Source organism: Orcinus orca, chromosome 2, assembly GCF_937001465.1.
Source record: "Orcinus orca chromosome 2, mOrcOrc1.1, whole genome shotgun sequence".
Classification (NCBI taxonomy): Eukaryota; Metazoa; Chordata; class Mammalia; order Artiodactyla; family Delphinidae; genus Orcinus; species Orcinus orca.
In genome coordinates, this window is record NC_064560.1 from 4,586,874 (window position 1) to 4,610,469 (window position 23,596).

General features: G+C 40.1%; 1 protein-coding gene across 2 annotated transcripts in view; it reads right to left on the reverse strand.

Annotated features, from left to right (window-relative positions):
• MRC1 (mannose receptor C-type 1) overlaps positions 1 to 9,525 on the reverse strand; it is a 98,447-nt gene extending 88,922 nt beyond the window's left edge. Inside the window, exon 1 of one of the 2 annotated variants that reach the window (XM_049706532.1) lies at positions 9,459 to 9,525. Coding sequence is in view for 1 of the 2 variants with exons in the window: in XM_012536298.3 (XP_012391752.1) it covers positions 8,807 to 8,867 (61 nt within the window). In the remaining variant the exon portion in view is untranslated. Of the gene's footprint in view, positions 1 to 8,806; positions 8,979 to 9,458 lie in introns of those variants that run through there. The other variant, XM_012536298.3, reaches the window with a different exon arrangement.
• Positions 9,526 to 23,596: the final 14,071 nt, after the last annotated feature.

Consider the following 23,596-nt stretch of genomic DNA (forward strand, 5'->3'; position numbering starts at 1 on the left):
TAAAATATATATTTTTAAAATTTTGTTTACTTGTGTTTTGTCTGTGCCCCTACTGGAATGTAAATTCGCTGAGTAGAAAGACTTATCGTTCCATCCAGTACTGTATTCTCTCTTTTTGGAGCATAATAGTCCCTCAACAAATATTAGTTGAATGAAGAAAAGAAGAGTCATTAAATCTGAAGCATCTCCTGACTGTAAACCCAGATACATTCTTTTATTTAATAGTTGATTAATGATGATGGTTCTATTTCATAAGACTTTTTCCCTTGAAAATTTATTTTTACCAAAGAGTGATTTATAAATGTTTATACTTATAAAAAGAGTACTTGGGGACTTCCCTGGTGCCGCAACCAAGGAGCTGGAGAGGCACAACTAAGGAGCCCGCAAGCCGCAACTAAGGAGTCCAATGCAACGAAATAAATAAATAAATAATTTTTTTTTTTTAAAAAAAGGAGTACTTGGAAATGAAAAGCTTCTATTTCAATACAAACTTATCTCTTCTTGCTTCCTTTATTTATCTTTGACATTAGGAAGCAGTGCAAGTTTGATATTGCCTTTGCTAGACAATACAAGGAAATGTAAAATCATTGCTTTATGATCCCGCATTCATACATTATTCTTCTCCTCAACTAGTCAACATGTAAGTTTTGCTTTTATCACTGTCTCTGTGCAATGTCTCTGAGTTAAAATGTCATACTTCTTCCTCTGAAAATGATTCAAGACCTTGACCAAAAGACAGCTTGTGGCATTTTTGTCACTATTAACCAGACCAATGTTTCATTTGGGTAAACATTCAATTTTTGTTTTCTATACTAATTATGTTTTTGTAACAGAAATATTGCAAAGCTGAACAAATGATAACAGATGATACTTACACATCAGAAATGTATTTACAGAATTGAAGAGACCCGTCATCCATCTTAACTCAATCTTACTAACCTCACACTTATTTTTCAACAAATAGGTGCTGGGCACCATGCTAGCGACAATGCAAAGACAAACCAGACACAAATTCTCTGCCACAAGGAGCCCACACTTCAGGGGGAGAAATATCAAAGGTCAAAATACATTTAGGAAAGAAGCAAGAAGTTTCCACACAATGCCTCAGGTTACAAATGGCTGAAACCTAGATATCCAATATCACAGGTACAAATTTTCTTTTAAGCACATTTGAACCATTTTAAAATGATAACATTGAGCAAGTCATTAAATTTCCAAACTTACTGGCAAAGAAAGTTACGTTACTAAAGGTGACAAGTTAGAGATATAACTATTATATGCTGCACTTCCTTATATGTGTTTAGGCTTTCCCCACCAACAATACATAAAATGCTGACATGAAAGCATAAAAGCTAATAACTTCTGGAAGACAGAGAAGCTGGATAAGAGGAAAGTAAGTGGGTATTCTGTAGCAGATGCTACCAGAACCATTTCTTCCTGCCTTTTGCCATTTCAGTGAGCGCCAGCCCCAGGCCCCAGTGGCATCACCACATCTCTGGGCCGGGGGGCATTTTCTGGCCATCAGAGAACGCTTCACACACTGCGAAGACCAGTAGGGTCAGAGAACGAACTCCTCCTAGGAGTAGCCCTTTGCCAGTGACCAATGGCTACAGACGAATAAACAGCCCCAATCTTTGCACCGTGGGTAGGATGATTCTGAGGCGCACATCCTACACTGTCACCCAGGGCACCTAGCAAGGCTGAGCTACAGCTGTCCACAGGGGCCATGGCTCCTGGACCCACCATGGACCAGCGGCCTTTATTCTGGTCTCATGTCCGCACCCTTCAGCTAGTCTTTCCCAGGACTGGCTCCCAGATAAACTACTTCACTCAAATCATTGTCAGAGGTCACCACCTGAGCCATCCAGACTAAGAATCTATCTATTAACCCCTATAAGTGAATGTACACCCACAGATGTGTCTCCAAAGAACTGAAAGTAAGTTAATAAATAAATATTTATTTTTATAAATTTATAATGTTTATAAGTTAAAAATAAATATTTATTATGAACCTAGTATATGCAAAAAAAAACTACAACAAGTGCTGGGGGCAGGGGAAAAAACTAAGGATCACACTATTAGGTTTAGCGATGTTGAACAAAAGGATAAAGGAAAAATTGAGAATGATTTTATTTACCACTTCAATCCTTCATTCATTCATCAAATCTTCAGAGAACCTACTAATTTAAGTCCCTGCATTTGGCTATCTGGGGAGGTCCAAGTATGAATCCAATATGGGTTGTGACCTCAAGGAAAGAATAGAGGCTGGGAAAAGGAACTCTGCCAACTTCCTGCCTCCCCTCCTAAAGACAGGGATATCTACACCCTCCCTGGGTTCGTTCACTCCCATCTCAGTAGCTCTCCCTCAGCCTGCTGATCCCTTTACCTGTGTCCTGGATTCCATCCCCTCCTGAGGCTCTACTCACTATCCTTCCCTTTCTCCCCTATATCCTCAACCTCAAAATGCCAGCCTCTCCCCCAATTTCAAGACAAACAAACAAAACCTGTAGGTAAGACGTTGACTCTACACAGCTTTTTCTTCTTCCACTCAACCACACTAATTAATCTTTATGTATCATGTTCACCTGATTGTGACATAATCAGAGCTGTACTGCTCACTGGCTGTGTGACCTTGGTCAAGTTTCTAAACTACTCTGTGCTGCCTTTTCGTCCCCTCCCCCGACAAAGAATAAGGAGGAAAGCACAGGACCTGCTAGTTGTTGTGAGAATTAAATGAGATCATCTAAATAAAGCACTGAGAACAGTTCCTGACACAGAAATTGCTTGATACATGTAAGTGTATTCTTATCACTAACTTGGGAAAATCAGTCTTAAAGGCAATGTGAAATGGTCCAGAACAGGATGAAACCGGAGAAACAGAGAACCTTTGCAGCAGCCCAAAGAGAAGGACAGAAGGACAGAGACAATGGAGACCCCCAGAGTTTCCAGGTGATGTGGTGGAGAGAGGTATATTCTTCCGGGTCAGCAAACTTGCAGGCAAATGCCCGTTCCACCGTTCACTAGCTGTGTTGCCTTAGTTAATCATTCTAGTCTCAACTCCAGATCTGTAAAATGAGTACAATAATGCTCTCTGATAGAGTTGCTTTGAATTTTCTAAATGAGATAATTTAAGCAAAGCACCCAGCATACCATTTTGCAGAGAGTAAACCTTCAAATGTTAGTGTCCTCTTTCCCATCTCCAAGTGAAAAGTCTAAACAATTGATACAAAGAGAGGGACTAAGTAAGTCCTTCTTTGACAGACTGTTGTTTTGAAGCACGTTTATGTCTTTCCGGATGGACACACTCCAGCTGGTAAATTACATCTCCTTCTTAGCCTCAGAGCCAAAAGACCATGGTCAAGAATTAGCTCTGGTCCTTAATGGCTAGCTGACTTCCAAGCCTCAGTTTCCTCGTGTAGTAAAATGCGGACTGTAACACCCACCCAACCCATCTCACTGGGATCTGATTAAGGATCTGATTAAGGAACTGCAAGCAATTACTTAAAGATCTGAAAGGGCTCTGTGACCTTATCTTGGTCTGTAATTAGAAGAACCTGTCCAACAGTGCTTACTTCTCTGTCAGTTTCCTTTCCTTTTGAAAGGGCACTTGCCTTCCTATCTCCTTTTACTTTCACTTTTATTCTACCTGATTTCCACTAGTTCCCTCTATGGACCCATGTAACCATATGGTATTTCCATTCAATAAAGCTTGATGGTTGCCAAGAGGCAAGAGGACACTGCCGTTCTCACATTGACATCCGTTTCCCTCTCTCTGCCATGCAGGTAACAAACCACTTCAGAAGCTACCTTCCTGTGCAACTCCCCTTGTGATCTGTGGTCTCCTGGTTCTCCCCTAGCTGCTCAAGGTTCAGTCTCAGACCGGGTTTTAGGATCAGTGTCATCACTGTAATCTCCAGCTCCCTTTGAAGACGAGGGTCTTTGTCTTAACTGAGGTTGAGTGTATTTGATTCTTTTTTTTTTGACAGGTTACCTTCTGTATTTTCTTTTTTTAAAACTTATTGAAGTATAGTTGATTTACAATGTTGTGCTAATTTCTGCTGCACACAGTGATTCAGTTATACATATATATATATTCCTTTTCATATTCTTTTCCATTGTGGTTTATCACAGGATATTGAATATAGTTCCCTGTGCTAGACAGTAGGACCTTGCTGTGTATCCATTCTATACATAATAGTTTGCATCTGCTAATCCCAAACTCCCAGTCCATCCCTCCCCCACCCCCCTCCCCCTTGGCCACCACAAGTCTGTTCTCTCTGTCTGTGAGTCTGTTTCTGTTTCATAGATAAGTTCATTTGTGTATATTTTAGATTCCACATTTAAGTGATATCATATGGTATTTGTCTTTCTCTTTCTAGCTTCTTTCAAGCGTATTTGATTCTTTAAAGCTCACATTTAACCAGTGATGACTCTTCCTACCTAGAAATTAGGTCCAACACCCTCAGAAGCCACTGAAATGTCACTCAACAAAGCAATTGTCTTCTTGCCTATATCTGGAATATCCTACATCCACAGATCTTCATCTCTGAATTATAGAAAAATCAGAGGTTATTTGGGACAACAACATGAAAAATAGACAACTATAAGAGCAATTGAAAAAAGAAAGGTGACAAAAATTTGGTTTTGGTCAACAATGTCTGAAAGTATGTCTTAAATCTGGTATCCAAAACAAGTCATATGTATGAAGGAAGAAATGAGAGACTAGAAATGAAGAAAAGTTAGAAAGAAAGAAAGGAAGAAAGGAAGGAAGGAAGAATGAAAGAAAGAAAGAAAGAAGAAAGAAAGAAGGAAAGAAAGAAAGGAAGGAAGGAAGAAAGAAAGAAAGAGACAGAAAGAAAGAAAGACAGGAAGGAAGGAAGAAAGAAAGAAAGAGAAAGAAAGAAAGAAAGGAAGAAAGAAAGAAAGAAGGAAAGAAAGAAAGAAGAAAGAAAGAAGAAAGAGACAGAAAGAAAGAAAGAGAAAGAAGGAAAGAAAGAAAGAAAGAAAGAAGAAAGAGAGAGATAGAGACAGAAAGAAAGAAAAGGAAGGAAGGAAGGGAGAAAGACAAGAAGAAAAGTAGAAATATTATAAGGAAAATTTTATGAAAAATGAAAACTAGTAAGGGAATAGGCAGTGGGCAACTGTTCCCTGAAGATGTCCAAGATTGGTATGAAACCAATCATCTGTGGAGCAAAAACGCATTGCTTCTGTTTGATAGAAAGAACGCTGCCCTGGGAGTCAGCAGGCCTGAGCATTCAGCAGGTTGTGCCACTAACCAGTGAGACCCTGGAAAGATCACTTAACCTGTCAGGACCTCAGTCTTCTTACAATAAACGAGGAGGTTGGATGCAGGACAGCAGTGGGCTAGAGGTCACATTCACTCTGTTAGTTTTGTTTTTTTTCACCCTCAGGGGCCAGTGAGAGCCTCTTACTGACACCTCTTCCCAACTCTGCTTCCAGTGGCCTCACGTTGGTAGTTTGAAATCAACCATGGTGGGAGTCTCACACCGTGGAAATCACTCCATGCCACAAATCAGTGCTTTTTCTCTTCTGAGAACCAACTGTTACGTTTACCACCGCTGCACTGCCTGTGAGCCAAACCGTCCCAATTTCAAGCTAAACCTCTGTGCCTGAGCAACTCTCACTGTATCTCTACCACGATTATATCCCCCACTGAGGTCTAGACGTTGGCACAAGAACTGAATGCAGTTCTTCCTGCTAAAGAGCTCACTCTCCCTCTGCTATGCTTGGCCACCCGGCCCCATCCAGGCACAACACGGGGTCTCGTGGTGTTGATGATGCAGGATGTTCTCAGGGAAGTGGGAGAAAGGGTTCTGGGTTCGAAAGAAACCACAGGAAGCAGGGAGATCTTTTTTGGGGGGTTGTATAAATGGGAAGGGAGTCCAGGGGAGGGGGTACGGAGGGTTTGTATATTTATTCTACCGCTAAGTAGGTGCTCTGCTTTATCCAGAAACCTCCGTTCATGTGCCACTTGGGCCAAGAAAAGGTCAAATAAGAATTAAAGGCTCTCAAGTTAATAACAAATTTTCTGGAAAGAGCTCCCTTATACATGTTTTTGTTTTTGTTTTGCTTTTATTCTTTAAGTAAAGATCCTTCAGCACTCTCCTGCTTCTCCCATAGTTGTGTCTATGAAGAGGAAGACATTCATCAGAGCAAAAGGCATCCTGCTGTCTCCAGGAGGGAAAACTGCCTAAGCAAAGTGAGAAAGACTTTTTGCCCCCAAAACATTAAGAGCAAATTTAAAGAAACTTAGGGAATTCCCTGGCAGTCCAGTGGTTAGGACTCTGCACTCTCACTGCCAAAGGCCCTGGTTCAATCCCTGGTCTGGGAACTAAGATCCCACAAGCCACGCAGTGTGGCTAAAAAAAAAAAGAAGAAAAAAAAAGAAATTTAGGGGCTCTATCTGTGGTATCTGTGCTGCCCAGTATGGTAGGTATTAGCCCCAAGGGTCTATTGTACACTTGAAATGAAGCCAGTCTGAACTGAGATGCCCTGTAAGTATAAGATGCACATTGGATGTTGAAATTTTAATTTTAAAAAAATGAATGTAAAAATATCCCAGTAAATTTTATATTGATGAATGTTGACTAATAATATTTTAGATACATTGGGTTAAATAAAACATATTCATAAAATCAATGTTTCTTTTTACTTTTTTAAAGGTGGCTGCATAATGTGGCTGACGATGTACCTATTGGAAGGTGCTGGGTTAGGGTCCAGGTCTCATCCAGTGTCTGTCTGAAGACCTTTAGTGACAGAGAACTTACCCCTAAGCAGAACATTCTATTTGAGACAGCGCAACCGTTAGAAGATTTTCACTGCTCTTAGTTTTAACCTTTGGGGTCACAAAGAATATATTAATCCTCCTGCACAAGACTGTTTTTCAAGATGAAGACAGGGGTGATGTGGAGCTCACCTGCCCTGCTGTCACACTCCTCACTGTCTGAGGGATGCGCTCTGCAGCCAGGACTCAGGTCAAATGTGTCCTCGGGCTCCAGGACTCTTTCCTCGGCATTGTTTTTTTGGGAAACTTCTCCTTTAAATGCTAACGCTACTGCTTGTATTGAACAATTGATTGCTATCATGGGACTAAAAAGAAGTCACTACTATTGACAGCTGACACTTAGGACGCAACTACTCTGGGTTATATTATGTTCTAAGTATTTTACACAGTTCAACTCATTGAATCATTGCCACAACTGATGAGCCAAGTAATACAATGCTCCTTACTTTACACACACAACAATTAAAGCACAAAGAAATTAAGCAGCGTCCCGGCAGGGGCCAGGTGCAAACCATCCTGCCTTTGCTTGTGTTTTTATAATCCCCACTACTTCGGGCTCATGGTGAGTTAACGCTTTCTGTGATGGAACACTGTCCCTGGGAGGCTTCCTGGTGGTGGGGAGTTTCCGTCTCCTCCGTGGCCCCTACTCACACCCGCGTCCAACTCAACAGGGCATGGAGCGCCCTTTCGCACAGGCTGGGCGCAGACGGCGTTTGCTGATTTGAGAGGAATGAAGGGGGATCGGGGAGCCAGCATTTCCAAGTTGAAACCCGTTTGTCCCATGTAAAAAGAGACCTGGAAATAAAAATTCCTACAGGCACTCTCATTCCAAGGGTAAAGCAGGTTGAGACTGAAATAGAAGAGAGAGTATTTCTTCTACTTCTCCATAAAAGAAATAGAAGAGAGAGACTCCATAATGTCTTTGGGCTTCTGAAAAGCTCTGAATCTATGCCTCACGAGCAATCATCAGTCTCCAGGAAAAAAAAAAAAAGGGTGAGGTGGACAGGAATAAATCAATGTGAACAACTTAGAACACAGATAAGGATCAACGTGGAACACAGATAAGGATGAACTCTCCGGCAGTAAAAGCTAGATCAAACGGTTCATCCACTGCTGAGTGAAGTAAGTCAGAGAAAGACAAATATCAAATGACATCGCTTAGATATGGAATCTAAAAACAGGGTACAAATGAACTTATCTACAAAACAGAAATAGAGTTACAGATGTAGAAAACAAAAGTATGGTTACCAGGTGGTAAAGGGGGGGAGGGATAAATTGGGAGACTGGGACTGACATAAGCACACTGCTGTATATAGGACAGATAACTAATAAGGACCTACTGGATAGCACAGGGAACTCTACTCAGTACTCTGTAATGACCTATATGGGAAAAGAATCTAAAAAAGAGTGGATATATGTAGATGTAAAACTGATTCACTTTGCTGTACACCTGAAACTAACACAACATTGTAAATCAACTATAATCCAATTAAGCAAAAATGTAATGGCTCATTCACAGAAAAAGAGATGAGTTCTAAAACTCCCATGGAATCTTCGGGCGGGGGGACGATCTGCAATCCATCCTTAGACCTACCATGAAGAGAGACACCAGTGCCGCCTTCCTTTTGGTCAAAAACACTCAGAAGTTGTTGGTGGGGGGTTAGATAGAAACTGAAAATTAGAATCGGCCAACCACAGAGGAAATCGCTCTAAGAATAAAGCGGGGAAGAGGCAACGGCAGATGAGAGAAGAGGTAAGAGGAAGATGGGGCTCTGTGGCGCCCAGGTCAGGCCGCCCCTCTGCCCTGCCAAGCGGCCGCCTCCTCCGGGTGCCCCGCTTCCAGGCCTGGGGACCAGGCGGAGGTTTGCCGCAGAGCTGGTGGTGCGGAAGTCCTGTTTTCTCTTCCCCGCAGGTGTGGAAGAAATCCCTCAACCCTGACCCAGAGGGGAGGGGGTACCCCAGGCCCCAAGTCAGAAAGCTTACAGGTCAGAGCCCACTTACCCAGGAGCTGCACGGCAACCGGAAGGAGAGAAAGGAAAGACAGGAGCGTGGACAGCTTCATGACCCAGGGTTGATCCTCTTCTTGCAGGGATGGAGAGCAGAGAGCCGGGAGAACCAAGACAGTGAGGGCGCCGGCTCGCCCCGCCCCTCCCCCCCTCTCTGCACAACTGGCTGAAAAGAAGCTTGGAGGCAGGGCCCACTTTTAAAGGGCTTCTGAAATTAGGGAAAACCTCCAATAAGGAGATATCCTGTCACATGAGGGCGGTTGGAAAAACAGGAATTCAAAGTTACAACTTTGCTTTGTAAGCTAACTTCTGAGAAGAGCAGACACAGGGGAAGGGGAGAGAGGGACACGTGGGGGGAGAGCGATGAGGAAGATGGGGGAGGCGAGAGGGGGCCGGTGAGAAATGAGCAGCCGGGCCGGCCTGCAGGGCAGTGGGAAGTGAAACTGCTCTGGACCTCCTGGTCCTGCTCGGAGGATGGGGCCATGGGGAGGGCAAGCTGGAGGCCACTACCTGGCCTGGAAAAGTCAGGTTTCCTCTGGGAAGCCACTCGGCAGACAAATCCCACCGGAACATGGTAGAGAGGGTAGGCACTAAGAAAAAGGAGTTTTCTGGGGGAAACATACTCTTAATAGCTGAAACGGACCCACCTCGTTCTCCATATTCAGTGCTTAGAGCCTCCTTTTTCCTTAGGAATCTTCAAAAGAAACTTCACGTGGAGCTTTGTTCCTTTTGGCTAGAAGAAAAGTGAAATAGAGACTAAGCCTAGGAAAGAATCTCAGTCATAACAGGAGGGAGAAACTTCTAGAAGTCTTTTTCTAGAAATTTCTCTAGAGAGCCAGAGAAAACAGTGACAGGATTTGCAGTAAAGCCTCGCTGCCCATCCTCGACCATAGTGATCTTCTTCAGGTTCACTAGGGTCCTCTTGCTGGCAGAAAACCTGCTCATTTGGTCAAAAAGATGTATATTCATTACAAGATAGGCAGAATACTTTCTTTTAAAAAAATGGAAACAGGTATTTCATTAAGCACCATATTAACCCTAAACATCTATTTTGTTATTTTTTCAGAAGTGAAATATGAATTAAGAACATTTTGAAGAAGATATTAGTAATTAGATAGCCAACCCACAACTGGCGTGTGGGAAATGTTAGCCAGTCAAAAAGAAGCTACTGGAAACATTGTATTCTTTGAAATTTTAAATGAATAGTTTGTCTTCAAGTGGAAAGCTCACACAAAGATGCACACCTCTGTGATAATGTTATAAACTTTGCTTCCTAATAAAAAATGTGACATTGTTCTCTTACTGAATTTTTTTTTTAGCATTCTAAATTTAAGATTATTCTGACAGGATGAAAAAGATGGTAAAAATGTAGGGCACAAGAAAAATGTTTCTTTTTTTGTTAAGCTAACTCTTCACTGACATAAAGAAGTTGGTTACAAAACAGAGCAGATGAAACAAAATGTTGTTTTCTAAAACAATGCTTCACTGATTTATCATGAGAAAAAAAATATTTTAAATGAGGCATTCATGGTTTTTAAATGTAAATCAATTCTATAAATTAAAAAAGTTTGGCCTAATTTGGATTTCTATTAATTTCAGAAGCAAATAAAACTTAACTGAATTCTCCCTACACTCACATTCAGGGTTTTTTAAATTACACAAGTGTGTCATATGGCCAACCAGGATCAGTGGTGGAATCTGTGACTTTGAAACAAAAGGAGGCCAATTGTCCCACAAAGAATTTACCCCATAACACTGACCTTACTGAAACAAAGATTTAACAGGCTAAAAGAAAAAGAAATCCAACTCTTGGGGGAGTGAAGGTGGAACTGGAAGCTCTAGAAATCCATCATTCTACCTCAACAGCTACTGAATTGGCAGAAAGTGTCTGGAGGAACTATTTTGGAACTCTAGACTCTAGTGGAAACCTGGGAGCATCCGGTGGAGAGCTTGGTGGAGAGGCTGCTAAACATCAGTGAGTTTCAACCTCTCCCCTGTGGTAGTGGCTACCACCCTCCACTCCCCCATCTTTGTGGCAGGTGACAGTGAGGGTGGCAGACTGTTTGGTGCAGCTTGCCAGAACCAGGACAGACCGTCAGGAACTTGTCCTCCAAATATCAGAGTTGTGTGTTCTGAAGGCTGATTGCGCTCTTCATTGCTTTCACCACTTCTGTTCAACGTAGTACTGAAAGTTCCAGCCAGAGCAATTAAGCAAGAAAAAATTAAAAAATAAAAGCATCCAAGAAGGTGTGGCACATATATACAATGGAATATTACTCAGCCATAAAAAGGAATGGAATTGAGTTATTTGTAGTGAGGTGGATGGACCTAGAATCTGTCCTACAGAGTGAAGTAAGTCAGAAAGAGAAAAACAAATACCGTATGCTAACACATATATATGGAGTCTAAAAGAGAAAATGGTTCTAAAGAACCTAGGCGCAGGACAGGAATAAAGACGCAGATGTAGGGAATGGACTTAAGGATGCAGGGAGGGGGAAGGGTAAGCTGAGACGAAGTGAGAAAGTGGCATGGACATATATATACTACCAAATGTAAAATAGATAGCTCATGGGAAGCAGCCACATAGCACAGGGAGATCAGCTTGGTGCTTTGTGACCACCTAGAGTAGTGGGATAGGGTGGGTGGAAGGGAAAGCAAGAGAGAAGGGATATGGGGATATGCCTATGCATATAACTGATTCACGTTGTTATACAGCAGAAACTAACACACCATTGTAGAGCAATTATACTCCAATAAAGATGTTAAAAATAAAACAATAAAAATAAAAGCATCCAAATTGGAAAGAAAGGAGAAAAAGTATCGCTCTTCACAGATGGCATTATTTTATATGTGGAAAACCCTAAAGCTTCTACAAAAAACAAAAACAAAAAGAATGCTAAAGCTAATAACCAAATACAACAAAGTTGAAGAATATAAAATCAAAACACAAAAATCAGTTATGTTTCTATACACTATTAATGAAAAATCTGAAAAGGAAATTAAGAAAACAATTCTATTTACAATAGCATCAAAAAGAATAAAGTACTCAGGAATAAATTTCACCAAGGAGACAAAAGACTTATACAATGAAAACTACAAAACATTGCTGAAAGAAATTAAAGAAGACCTAAATAAATGGAAAGCTATCCCATGTTCATAGAATGATAAACAAAGCACTGTTAAGATGAAAATACCACCCTATCTCTTAGAATACTATCTCTTAGAATACTATCTCTTAGAATACTACCCTAAGAGATCTACAGGTTCAATGCAATCCCTATCAAAATCCCAATGATTTTTTTTGCAGAAATAGAAAAACCCATCTTAAAATTCATAAGAAATCCCATTTAGCCAAAACAGTTTTGAGAAAGAACAAAATTGGAGATTTCACACTTTCTGATTTCAAAACTTACTACAAAGCTACAGTAATCAAATAGTGTGGTACTGGCATAAATGAGTCATAATGACTAATAGAATAGAACAGAGAGGCCAGAAATAAACCCTCGTATTTGCATTCAATTGATTTTTTTACAAAGGTACCAAGGCCATTCAATGCAGAAAGGATTCAAAATGGATCAAAACCTAAAGTTAAGAGCTAAACTATACAATTTTTATAAGAAAACATTAGGAAAAAAACTTCATGACATTAGATTTGGCAAATGATTTTTTCTTTTTGGACATGACACCAAAAGCAGAGCAACAAAAGAAAAAAGTAGATAAATTAGGCTTCATCAAAATTAAAAACTTGTGTATCAAAGGATACTATCAAAAGAGTGGAAAGCCGACTCACAGAATGAGAGAAAATATTTGCAAATCATACACCTAATAAGGGATTAAGATCCAGAATATATAAAGAAATACAACTCAACAGCAACAGCAAAGCAACTTATTCTTAAAATGGGCAATGGACTTCAATAGACATTCCTCCAAAGAAAATATACAAGTAGCCAATAAGCGTGTGAACAGATGCTCAATATCATTAGTCATCAGAAAAGTGCAAAGAAAACCACAATGGTATAACGTTTCACATCCATTAGGATAGCTATTATCAAAAAACAAAAACAGAAAATAACAAGCATTGATGAAGATGTGGAGAAATTGGAACCCTTGTGTATTGCTGGTGGGAATGTAAAATGGTATAGCCACTGTGGAAAACAGTTTGGCAGGTCCTTAAAAAGTTAAATGCGGAACTGCCCTATGATCCAGCAATTCCACTTCTAGGTATATACACAAAACAATTAAAACCACAGACTCAAACAAATATTTGTACACCAATGTTTATTGCAGCATTATTCACAGTACCCAAAAGGTAAAAGCAATACAAGTGGCTATCAGTAGATGAATGAATAAACAAATGTGGTATATATATACAATGGAATATTATTCAGCCATAAAAAGGAATTCTGGTATGTGCTACAGCATGTACAATCTTGAAGTAATACAGAAACAAGAGGACAAATATTGCATGATTCCACTTCTATGATGAACGTAGAATAGGCAAATTCATAGAGACAGGAAAAATAGAGGTTACTGAGGACTGGTGTGGGAGGGGAGAATCAGTGCTATTGTTTAATGGGTTCAGAGGTTCTCTTTGGGATGATGAAAATTTCTGAAAATAGTGGTGATAGTTGCATAACATTGTGAATATACTTGCAACCACTGAATTGTACATGAAAATGATAAATTTTATGTTATGTATATTTTATCACATTAAAATGAAATCCAACTCTTAGCATCCTCTTTATACCCTTCTACTAAGTTTTGGTTCTGGTTTTTGGTTTGCTATTGATGACAGTGGTTGTTTTCAACTAGTACTTCCTTCAAGCTAAAGAAGGATTTCTATAAAATAAAGGAAATCCTCATTTTTTCTAATTGGTAAGACAATTGCTGAACTATTTCATTTCCTCTTAGACTTTCCCTTCACACCCACTCAATTCCATATAAGATGAACTTAGTGACTCCTCTCTTCTGAAACAATTTCAAGGAAATTAGCTCCACAAATTATTTGGTAACCTGTTCTACCATTTCTCCTAGCTAAAACTGGTGACTGATGCAGAAGTTTGTTTTGTTTAAACATCTCTATCTTTTAATGGGCAAATTTGCTCAAATGATAACAAGATAATTTCAACTCAGAAGGAAAAAAGAAGATACAATGACGCAGTTAAGTAAAAACTTTAAAAATGTAAAGACAGAAAACTGGTTTTTTATGTTCTTATTCCTCGATTTTCCAATCCTATCAAAATACATCAAAACACCAATAATGCATTTGCAATTTAATAGAAAATAATTACCTTATAGCAATCAAAAAATCTTTGTATTGGATTATTTATCTAAAAGTTGACTTTCATTTGTAATTCTCTTCAGATGGTATATTTAGATTCACTGTAATCTACAGTATATGCAGACTATTTGAAGAGCCTGTGAGTTTTATAGTTTTGCAATCGATGTGTTGTTTTGTTTTGTTTGGCATGGCATACATCTTTATAATATATTGGGTGGGCCAAAAAGCCTTCAGTTTTTAAAGTAAAAATAAAAGACACATTTTTCATTTTCACGATGAACTTTATTGAACAATGTATTCACCCTTTTGTTCCACTACTTTCTGTCATTTTTCAGGCAACTTCATAATTCCATCTTCCCAAAACTTTTTGAGCAAAGAACTTTTCCAGGTGCCTTTTACAGTCTTCCAGGGAATTGAAATTTTTTCCACTAAGAGAATTTTGTAAAGACTGAAATAAGTGGAAATCTGAAGGCGCGATGTGTGGTGAATACAGAAGATGAATAATAACTTCCCAGCCAAAGTGTAATAGTTTTTGCCTGGTCATCAAAGACACATGCAGTCTTGCGTTATCCTGATGGAAGATTATGCGTTTTCTCTTGACTAATTCTGGATGCTTTTCGTCGAGTGCCATCTTCAGTTGGTCTAATTGGGAGCCGTACTTGTTGGAATTAATGTTTGGTTTTCTGGAAGGAGCTCATAATAGATAACTCCCTTCCAATCCCACCATATAAACAACATCACCTTCATTGGATGAAGACTGGCCTTTGGTGTGGTTGGTGGTGATTCATTTCGCTTGCCCCACGATCTCCTCTGTTCCACATTGTTGTACAGTATCCACTTTTCACTGCCCATCACAATTTGTTTTAAAAACAGAACATTTTCATTACATTTAAGTAGAGAATCGCACGTGGAAATATGGTCAAGAAGGTATTTTTCACTTAACTTCTGTGGAATCCAAACATCAAATCAATTCACATAACCAGGCTGGTGCAAATGATCTTCAACGCTTGATTTGGATATTTTGAGTATGTCAGCTATCTCCCACGTGGTATAACGTTGACCGTTCTCAATTATTCTTTCAGTTGATCGCTATCAACTTCAACTGGTCAACCCGATAGTGGAGCATCATCCAGCGAGAAGTCTCCAGCACAAAACTTCACAAACCACTTTTGACGTGTTCTATCAGTCACAGCACCTTCTCCATCCACTGCACAAACATTTTTGTGCGTTTCATTTGCGTTTTTACCTTTCTTGAAATAATAAAGCATAATATTCCAAAAACGTTGCTTCTTTTCTTCCATCTTCAATATTAAAATGGCTACACAAAAATTTACCAATTTTGATAAGTCTTCTTTTTTTAATTGGAGAATAACTGCTTTACAATGGTGTGTTAGTTTCTGCTTTATAACAAAGTGAATCAGTTATACATATACATATGTTCCCTCTTGTGTCTCCCTCCCTCCCACCCTCCCTATCCTACCCCTCCAGGCGAGCACAAAGTACCGAGCTGATCTCCCTGTGCTATGCGGCTGCTTCCCACTAGCTATCTACCTTACCTTTGGTAGTGTATATATGTCCATGCCTCTCTCTCGCTTTGTCACAGCTCACCCTTCCCCCTCCCCATATCCGCAAGTCCATTCTCTAGTAAGTCTGTGTCTTTATTCCTGTCTTACCCCTAGGTTCTTCATGACATTTTTTTTCTTAGATTCCAGATATATGTGTTATCATATGGTATTTGTCTTTCTCTTTCTGACTTACTTCACTCTGTATGACAGACTCTAGGTCTATCCACATCATTACAAATAGCTCAATTTCGTTTCTTTTTATGGCTGAGTAATATTCCATTGTATATATGTGCCACATCTTCTTTATCCATTCATCCGATGATGGACATTTAGGTTGCTTCCATCTCCGGGCTGTTGTAAATAGAGCTGCAATGAACATTTTGGTACATGACACTTTTTGAATTATGGTTTTCTCAGGGTATATGCCCAGTAGTGGGATTGCTGGGTCATATGGTAGTTCTATTTGTAGTTTTTTAAGGAACCCCCATACTGTTCTCCACAGTGGCGGTATCAATTTATATTCCCACCAACAGTGCAAGAGGGTTCCCTTTTCTCCATACCCTATCCACCATTTATTGTTTCTAGACTTTTTGATGATGGCCATTCTGACTGGTGTGAGATGATATCTCATTGTAGTTTTGATTTGCATTTCTCTAATTATTAATGATGTTCAGCATTCTTTCATGTGTTTATTGACAATCTGTATATCTTCTTTGGAGAAATGTCTATTTAGGTCTTCTGCCCATTTTTGGATTGGGTAGTTTCTTTTTTTTGTTATTAAGCTGCATGAGCTGCTTATAAATTTTGGAGAGTAAATCTTTGTAAGTTGGTTCATTTGCAAATATTTTCTCCCATTCTGAAGGTTGTCTTTTGGTCTTGTTTATGGTTTCCTTTGTTGTGCAAAAGCTTTGAAGTTTCATTAGGTCCCATTTGTTTACTTTTGTTTTTATTTCCATTTCTCTAGGAGGTGGGTCAAAAAGGATCTTGCTGTGATTTATGTCATAGAGTGTTCTGCCTATGTTTTCCTCTAAGAGTTTGATAGTTTCTGGCTTTACATTTAGGTCTTTAATCCATTTTGAGCTTCTTTTTGTGTATGGTGTTAGGGAGTGATCTAATCTCATACTTTTACATGTACCTGTCCAGTTTTCCCAGCACCACTTATGGAAGAGGCTGTCCTTTCTCCACTGTACACTCCTGCCTCCTTTACCAAATATAAGGTGACCATATGTGCGTGGGTTTATCTCTGGGCTTTCTATCCTGTTCCACTGATCTATATTTCTGTTTTTGTGCCAGTACCATACTGTCTTGATTACTGTAGCTTTGTAGGATAGTCTGAAATCAGTGAGCCTGATTCCTCCAGCTCCGTTTTTAATCCTCAAGATTGCTTTGGATATTCGGGGTCTTTTGTGTTTCCATACAAATTGTGAAATTTTTTGTTCTACTTCTGTGAAAAATGCCAGTGGTAGTTTGATAGGGATTGCATTGAATCTGTAGATTGCTTTGGGTAGTAGAGTCATTTTCACAATGTTGATTCTTCCAATCCAAGAACATGGTATATCTCTCCATCTACTTGTATCATCTTTAATTTCTTTCATCAGTGTCTTATAATTTTCTGCATACAGGTTTCTTGTCTCCTTAGGTAGGTTTATTCCTAGATATTTTATTTTTTTTTTGTTGCAGTGGTAAATGGGAGTGTTTTCTTGATTTCACTTTCAGATTTTTCATCATCAGTGTATAGGAATGCCAGAGATTTCTGTCCATTAATTTTGTATCCTGCTACTTTACCAAATCCATTGATTAGCTCTCGTAGTTTTCTGGTAGCATCTTTAGGATTCTCTATGTATAGTATCATGTCATCTGCAAACAGTGACAGCTTTACTTCTTCTTTTCCGATTTGGATTCCTTTTATTTCCTTTTCTTCTCTGATTGCTGTGGCTAAAACTTCCAAAACTATGTTGAATAAGAGTGGTGAGAGCGGGCAACCTTGTCTTGTTCCTGATCTTAGTGGAAATGCTTTCAGTTTTTCACCATTGAGGACAATGTTGGCTGTGGGTTTGTCATATATGGCCTTTAGTATGTTGAGGAAAGTTCCCTCTATGCCTACTTTCTGCAGGGTTTTTATCATAAATGGGTGTTGAATTTTGTCGAAAGCTTTCTCTGCATCTATTGAGATGATCATATGGTTTTTCTTCTTCAATTTGTTAATATGGTATATCACGTTGATTGATTTACATATATTGAAGAATCCTTGCATTCCTGGAATAAACCCCACTTGATCATGGTGTATGATCCGTTTAATGTGCTGTTGGATTCTGTTTGCTAGTATTTGTTGAGGATTTTTGCATCTATGTTCATCAATGATATTGGCCTGTAGTTTTCTTTCTTTGTGACATCCTTGTCTGGTTTTGGTATCAAGGTGATGGTGGCCTCGTAGAATGAGTTTGGGAGTGTTCCTCCCTCTGCTATATTTTGGAAGAGTTTGAGAAGGATAGGTGTTAGCTCTTCTTTAAATGTTTGAAGAATTCGCCTTTTAGCCATCTGGTCCTGGGCTTTTGTTTGTTGGAAGATTTTTAAATCACAGTTTCAATTTCAGTGCTTGTGATTGGTCTGTTCATATTTTCTATTTCTTCCTGATTCAGTCTTGGCAGGTTGTACATTTCTAAGCATTTGTCCATTTCTTCCTGGTTGTCCATTTTATTGGCATAGAGTTGCTTGTAGTAATCTCTCATGATCTTTTGTATTTCTGCAGTGTCAGTTGTTACTTCTTTTTCATTTCTAATTCTATTGATTTGAGTCTTCTCCCTTTTTTTCTTGATGACTCTGGCTAATGGTTTATCAATTTTGTTTATCTTCTCAAAAACCAGCTTTTAGTTTTATTAATCTTTGCTATTGTTTCCTTCATTTCTTTTTCATTTATTTCTGATCTGAATTTTATGATTTCTTTCCTTCTGCTAACTTTGGGTTTTTTTTGTTCTTCTTTCTTTAATTGCTTTAGATGCAAGGTTAGGTTGTTTATTAGAGATGTTTCTTGTTTATTAAGGTAGGATTGCATTGCTATAAACTTCCCTCTTAGAACTGCTTTTGCTGCACCCCATAGATTTTGAGTTGTCATGTCTCCATTGTCATTTGTTTCTAGGTGTTTTTATATTTCCTCTTTGATTTCTTCAGTGATCACTTCATTATTAAGCAGTATACTGTTTGGTCTCCATGTGTTTGTATTTTTTACAGATCTTTTCCTGTAATTGATATCTAGTCTCATAGCGTTGTGGTCAGAAAAGATACTTGATACAATTTCAATTTCCTTAAATTTACCAAGGCTTGATTTGTGACCCAAGATATGATCTATCCTGGAGAATGTTCCATGAGCACTTGAGAAAAATGTGTATTCTGTTGTTTTTGGATGGAATGTCCTATAAATATCAATTAAGTCCATCTTGTTTAATGTATCACTTAAAGCTTGTATTTCCTTATTTATTTTCATTTTGGATGATGTGTCCATTGGTGAAAGGGGGTGTTAAAGTCCCCTACTATGAATGTGTTACTGTCGATTTCCCCTTTTATGCCTGTTAGTATTTGCCTTATGTATTGAGGTGCTCCTATGTTGGGTGCATAAATATTTACAATTGTTATATCTTCTTCTTGGATTGATCCCTTGATCATTATGTAGTGTCCTTCTTTGTCTCTTCTAATAGTCTTTATTTTAAAGTCTATTTTGTCTGATATGAGAATTGCTACTCCAGCTTTCTTTTGGTTTCCATTTGCATGGAATATCTTTTTCCATCCCCTTACTTTCAGTCTGTATGTGTCTCAAGGTCTGAAGTGGGTCTCTTGTAGACAGCATATATTTGGGTCTTGTTTTTGTATCCATTCAGCCAATCTGTGTCTTTTGGTGGGAGCATTTAGTGCATTTACATTTAAGGTAATTATCGATATGTATGTTCCTATTCCCATTTTCTTAATTGTTTTGGGTTCTTTATTGTAGGTCTTTCCCTTCTCTTGTGTTTCTTGCCTAGAGAAGTTCCTTTAGCATTTGTTGTAAAGCTGGTTTGGTGGTGCTGAACTCTCTCAGCTTTTGCTTGTCTGTAAAGGTTTTAATTTCTTCATCAAATCTGAATGAGATCCTTCCTGGGTAGAGTAATCTTGGTTGCAGGTTTTTCTCCTCCATCACTTTAAATATGTCCTGCCATTCCCTTCTGGCTTGCAGAGTTTCTGCTGAAAGATCAGTTGTTAACCTTATGGGGATTCCCTTGTGTGTTATTTGTTGTTTTTCCCTTGCTGCTTTTAATATGCTTTCTTTGTATTTAATTTTTGACAGTTTGATTAATATGTGTCTTGGCGTATTTCTCCTTGGATTTATCCTGTATGGGACTCTCTGTGGTTCCTGGACTTGATTAACTATATCCTTTCCCATATTAGGGAAGTTTTCAACTATAATCTCTTCAAATATTTTCTCAGTCCCTTTCTTTTTCTCTTCTTCTTCTGGAACCCCGATAATTTGAATGTTGGTGCATTTAATGTTGTCCCTGAGGTCTCTGAGACTGTCCTAGTTCTTTTCATTCTTTTTTCTTTATTCTGCTCTGCAGTAGTTATTTCCACTACTTTATCTTCCAGGTCACTTATCCATTCTTCTGTCTCAGTTATTATGCTATTGATCCCATCTACAGTATTTTTAATTTCATTTATTGTGTTGTTCATCATTGCTTGTCTCATCTTTAGTTCTTCTAGGTCCTTGTTAAATGTTTCTTGCATTTTGTCTAGTCTATTTCCAAGATTTTGGATCATCTTTACAATCATTATTCTGAATTCTCTTTCAGGTAGACTGCCTATTTCCTCTTCATTTGTTAGGTCTGGTGGGTTTTTACCTTGCTCCTTCATCTGCGGTGTGTTTTTCTGTCTTCTCATTTTGCTTATCTTACTGTGTTTGGGGTCTCCTTTTTGCAGGCTGCAGGTTCGTAGTTCCCGTTGTTTTTGGTGTCTGTCCCCAGTGGCTAAGGTTGGTTCAGTGGGTTGTGTAGGCTTCCTGGTGGAGGGGACTAGTGCCTGTGTTCTGGTGGATGAGGCTGGATCTTGTCTTTCTGGTGGGCAGGTCCACGTCTGGTGGTGTGTTTTGGGGTGTCTGTGGACTTATTATGATTTTAGGCAGCCTCTCTGCTAATGGGTGGGGTTGTGTTCCTGTCTTGCTAGTTGTTTGGCATAGGATGTCCAGCACTGTAGCTTGCTGGTCGTTGAGTGAAGCTGGGTGCTGTTGTTGAGATGGAGGTCTCTGGGAGATTTTCGCCGTTTGATATTATGTGGAGCTGGGAGGTGTCTTGTGGACCAGTGTCCTGAAGTTGGCTCTCCCATCTCAGAGGCACAGCACTGACTCCTGGCTGCTGCACCAAGAGCCTTTCATCCGCAAGGCTCCTTAAAATTTGGGATGAGTCGTTGTCTATTCATGTATTCCACAGATGCAGGTACATCAAGTTGATTGTGGAGATTTAATCCGCTGCTCCTGAAGCTGCTGGGAGAGATTTCCCTTTCTCTTCTTTGTTCTCACAGCTCCCAGGGGCTGAGTTTTGGATTTGGCCCCGCCTCTGCGCGTACGTTGCCTCAAGGCGTCTGTTCTTCGCTCAGACAGGACAGGGTTAAAGGAGCCGCTGATTCGGGGGCTCTGGCTCACTCAGGCCGCGGGGGAGGGAGGGGCTCGGAGGCGGGGCGGGCCTGCGGGCGGAAGAGGCCAGCGTGACGTTGCACCAGCCTGAGGCGTGGCGTGCGTTCTCCCGGGGAAGTTGTCCCTGGATCCCGGGGCCCTGGCAGTGGCGGGCTGCACAGGCTCCCCGGAATGGGGGTGTGGAGAGTGACCTGTGCTCGCACACAGGCTTTCTGGTGGCGGCAGCAGCAGCCTTAGCGTCTCATGCCCGTCTCTGGGGTCCGCGCTGTTAGCCGCGGCTCGCGCCCGTCTCTGAAGCTCCTTTAAGCAGCGCTCTTAATCCCCTCTCCTCGCGCACCAGGAAACAAAGAGGGAAGAAAAAGTCTCTTCCCTCTTCGGCAGCTCCAGACTTTTCCCCGGACTCCCTCCCGGCCAGCCGTGGCTCACTAACCCCCTGCAGGCTGTGTTCACGCCGCCAACCCCAGTCCCCTCCCTGCGTTCCGACCGAAGCCTGAGGCTCAGCTCCCAGCCCCGCCCGCCCCGGCGGGGGAGCAGACAAGCCTCTCGGGCTGGTGAGTGCCGGTCGGCACCGATCCTCTGTGCGGGAATCTCCCCGCTTTGCCCTCCGCACCCCTGTGGCTGTGCTCTCCTCCGCGGCTGCGAAGCTCCCCCCTCCGCCCCCCGCAGTCTCCGCCCGCGAAGGGGCTTCCTAGTGTGTGGACACTTTTCCTCCTTCACGGCTCCCACCCACCGGTGCTGGGCCCGTCCCTATTCTTTTGTCTCTGTTTATTCTTTTTTCTTTTGCCCTACCCAGGTTCATGGGGGGTTTCTTGCCTTTTGGGAGGTCTGAGGTCTTCTGCCAGCGTTCAGCAGGTGTTCTGTAGGAGCTGTTCCACGTGTAGATGTATTTCTGGTGTATCTGTGAGGAGGAAGGTGATCTCCGCGTCTTACTCTTCCGCCATCTTCCCGGAAGCCCATAAGTCTTTTTTAAAATGCACGCTAAGAAAATTGTTTCCAATGAAGTTAAAGACAACTAAGTGCTACCAGAGCCATCCTACAGAAAAAACAGAACGAACATTTTGGTCCATGCAATACTTATTTAACATTACAAAAAAATTTAAGTATAAGATTATGTGACCCATTTAATATTTGAAAAACATTTAAGAATAAGACAAAAAATGTACTTTTATGATCTAAAAATGACCCAAATTTTATAGATGGAAATCAAGACCAATAATAGTAGGCATCTTCTTCAGAATTACACCAAATATGTAACACTACCTATAATTTTTAGCTATTTAGAAGGTAATATTTTTTATTTATTCATTAAAATAGTCTGGAAAATCTATTCCCTCAGGTATCTACATCTTTAAAAAGAAAAAGAAATGCATTGTAGAGAAGGCTTTTCTGAAAAATCCATTAATATTCCAATTTCAATGCAAGGAAAATTATGAGATTTTTAATAGGATCATTCTGACAAATTAAGATTTGTAAATGTGTAAGTGGAAATTTTCACAGCAAATAGTACTTGAGTAATTATACCTAGAAGATATAAGATCATTTTTTATATATTTACGACTACACTACTTTTTTTAAACATCTTTATTGAAGTATAATTGCTTTACATTGTTGTGTTAGTTTCTGCTGTATAACAAAGTGACTCAGCTATACATATACATATATCCCCATATCTCCTCCCTCTTGCGTCTCCCTCCCACCCTCCCTATCCCACCCCTCTAGGTGGTCACAGAGCACCGAGCTGATCTCCCTGTGCTATGCGGCTGCTTCCCACTAGCTATCTATTTTACATTTGACTACTTTTTTAAAAAAGACTATTTTTTAGAGCAGTTTTAGGTTTACAATAAAATTGAGATGAAGTTACAAGACCTCCCATCTCCTCCCCTGCTCCCACACATGATAGCCTCCCTCATTTTCAACATCCTCTGTACTCTTCCTGTTCATCTCTTTTCCCTCCCCACCCCACCCCAACTGCTGATTTTTTTATTGTCTCTACAGTTTCACCTTTTCCAGAATGTCACATAGTTTTGAACCATATAGTAGGTAGCCTTCTCCAGTTGGCTTCTTTCACTTACTAGTATACAGTTAAACTTCCTCCATGTTTTTTCAAGGCCTTATAGCTGATTCTTTTCTAGAACTGAATGGTATTTCATTGTCTGGATGTACCAAGGTTGATTTATCTATTCCCCTACCAAAGGACATCTTGGTTGTTTCTAAGTTTGGGGAATTAAGAATAAAGCAGCTAAAAACATCCACGTTCAGGTTTTTGCATGGACATAAGCTCCCAGCTCC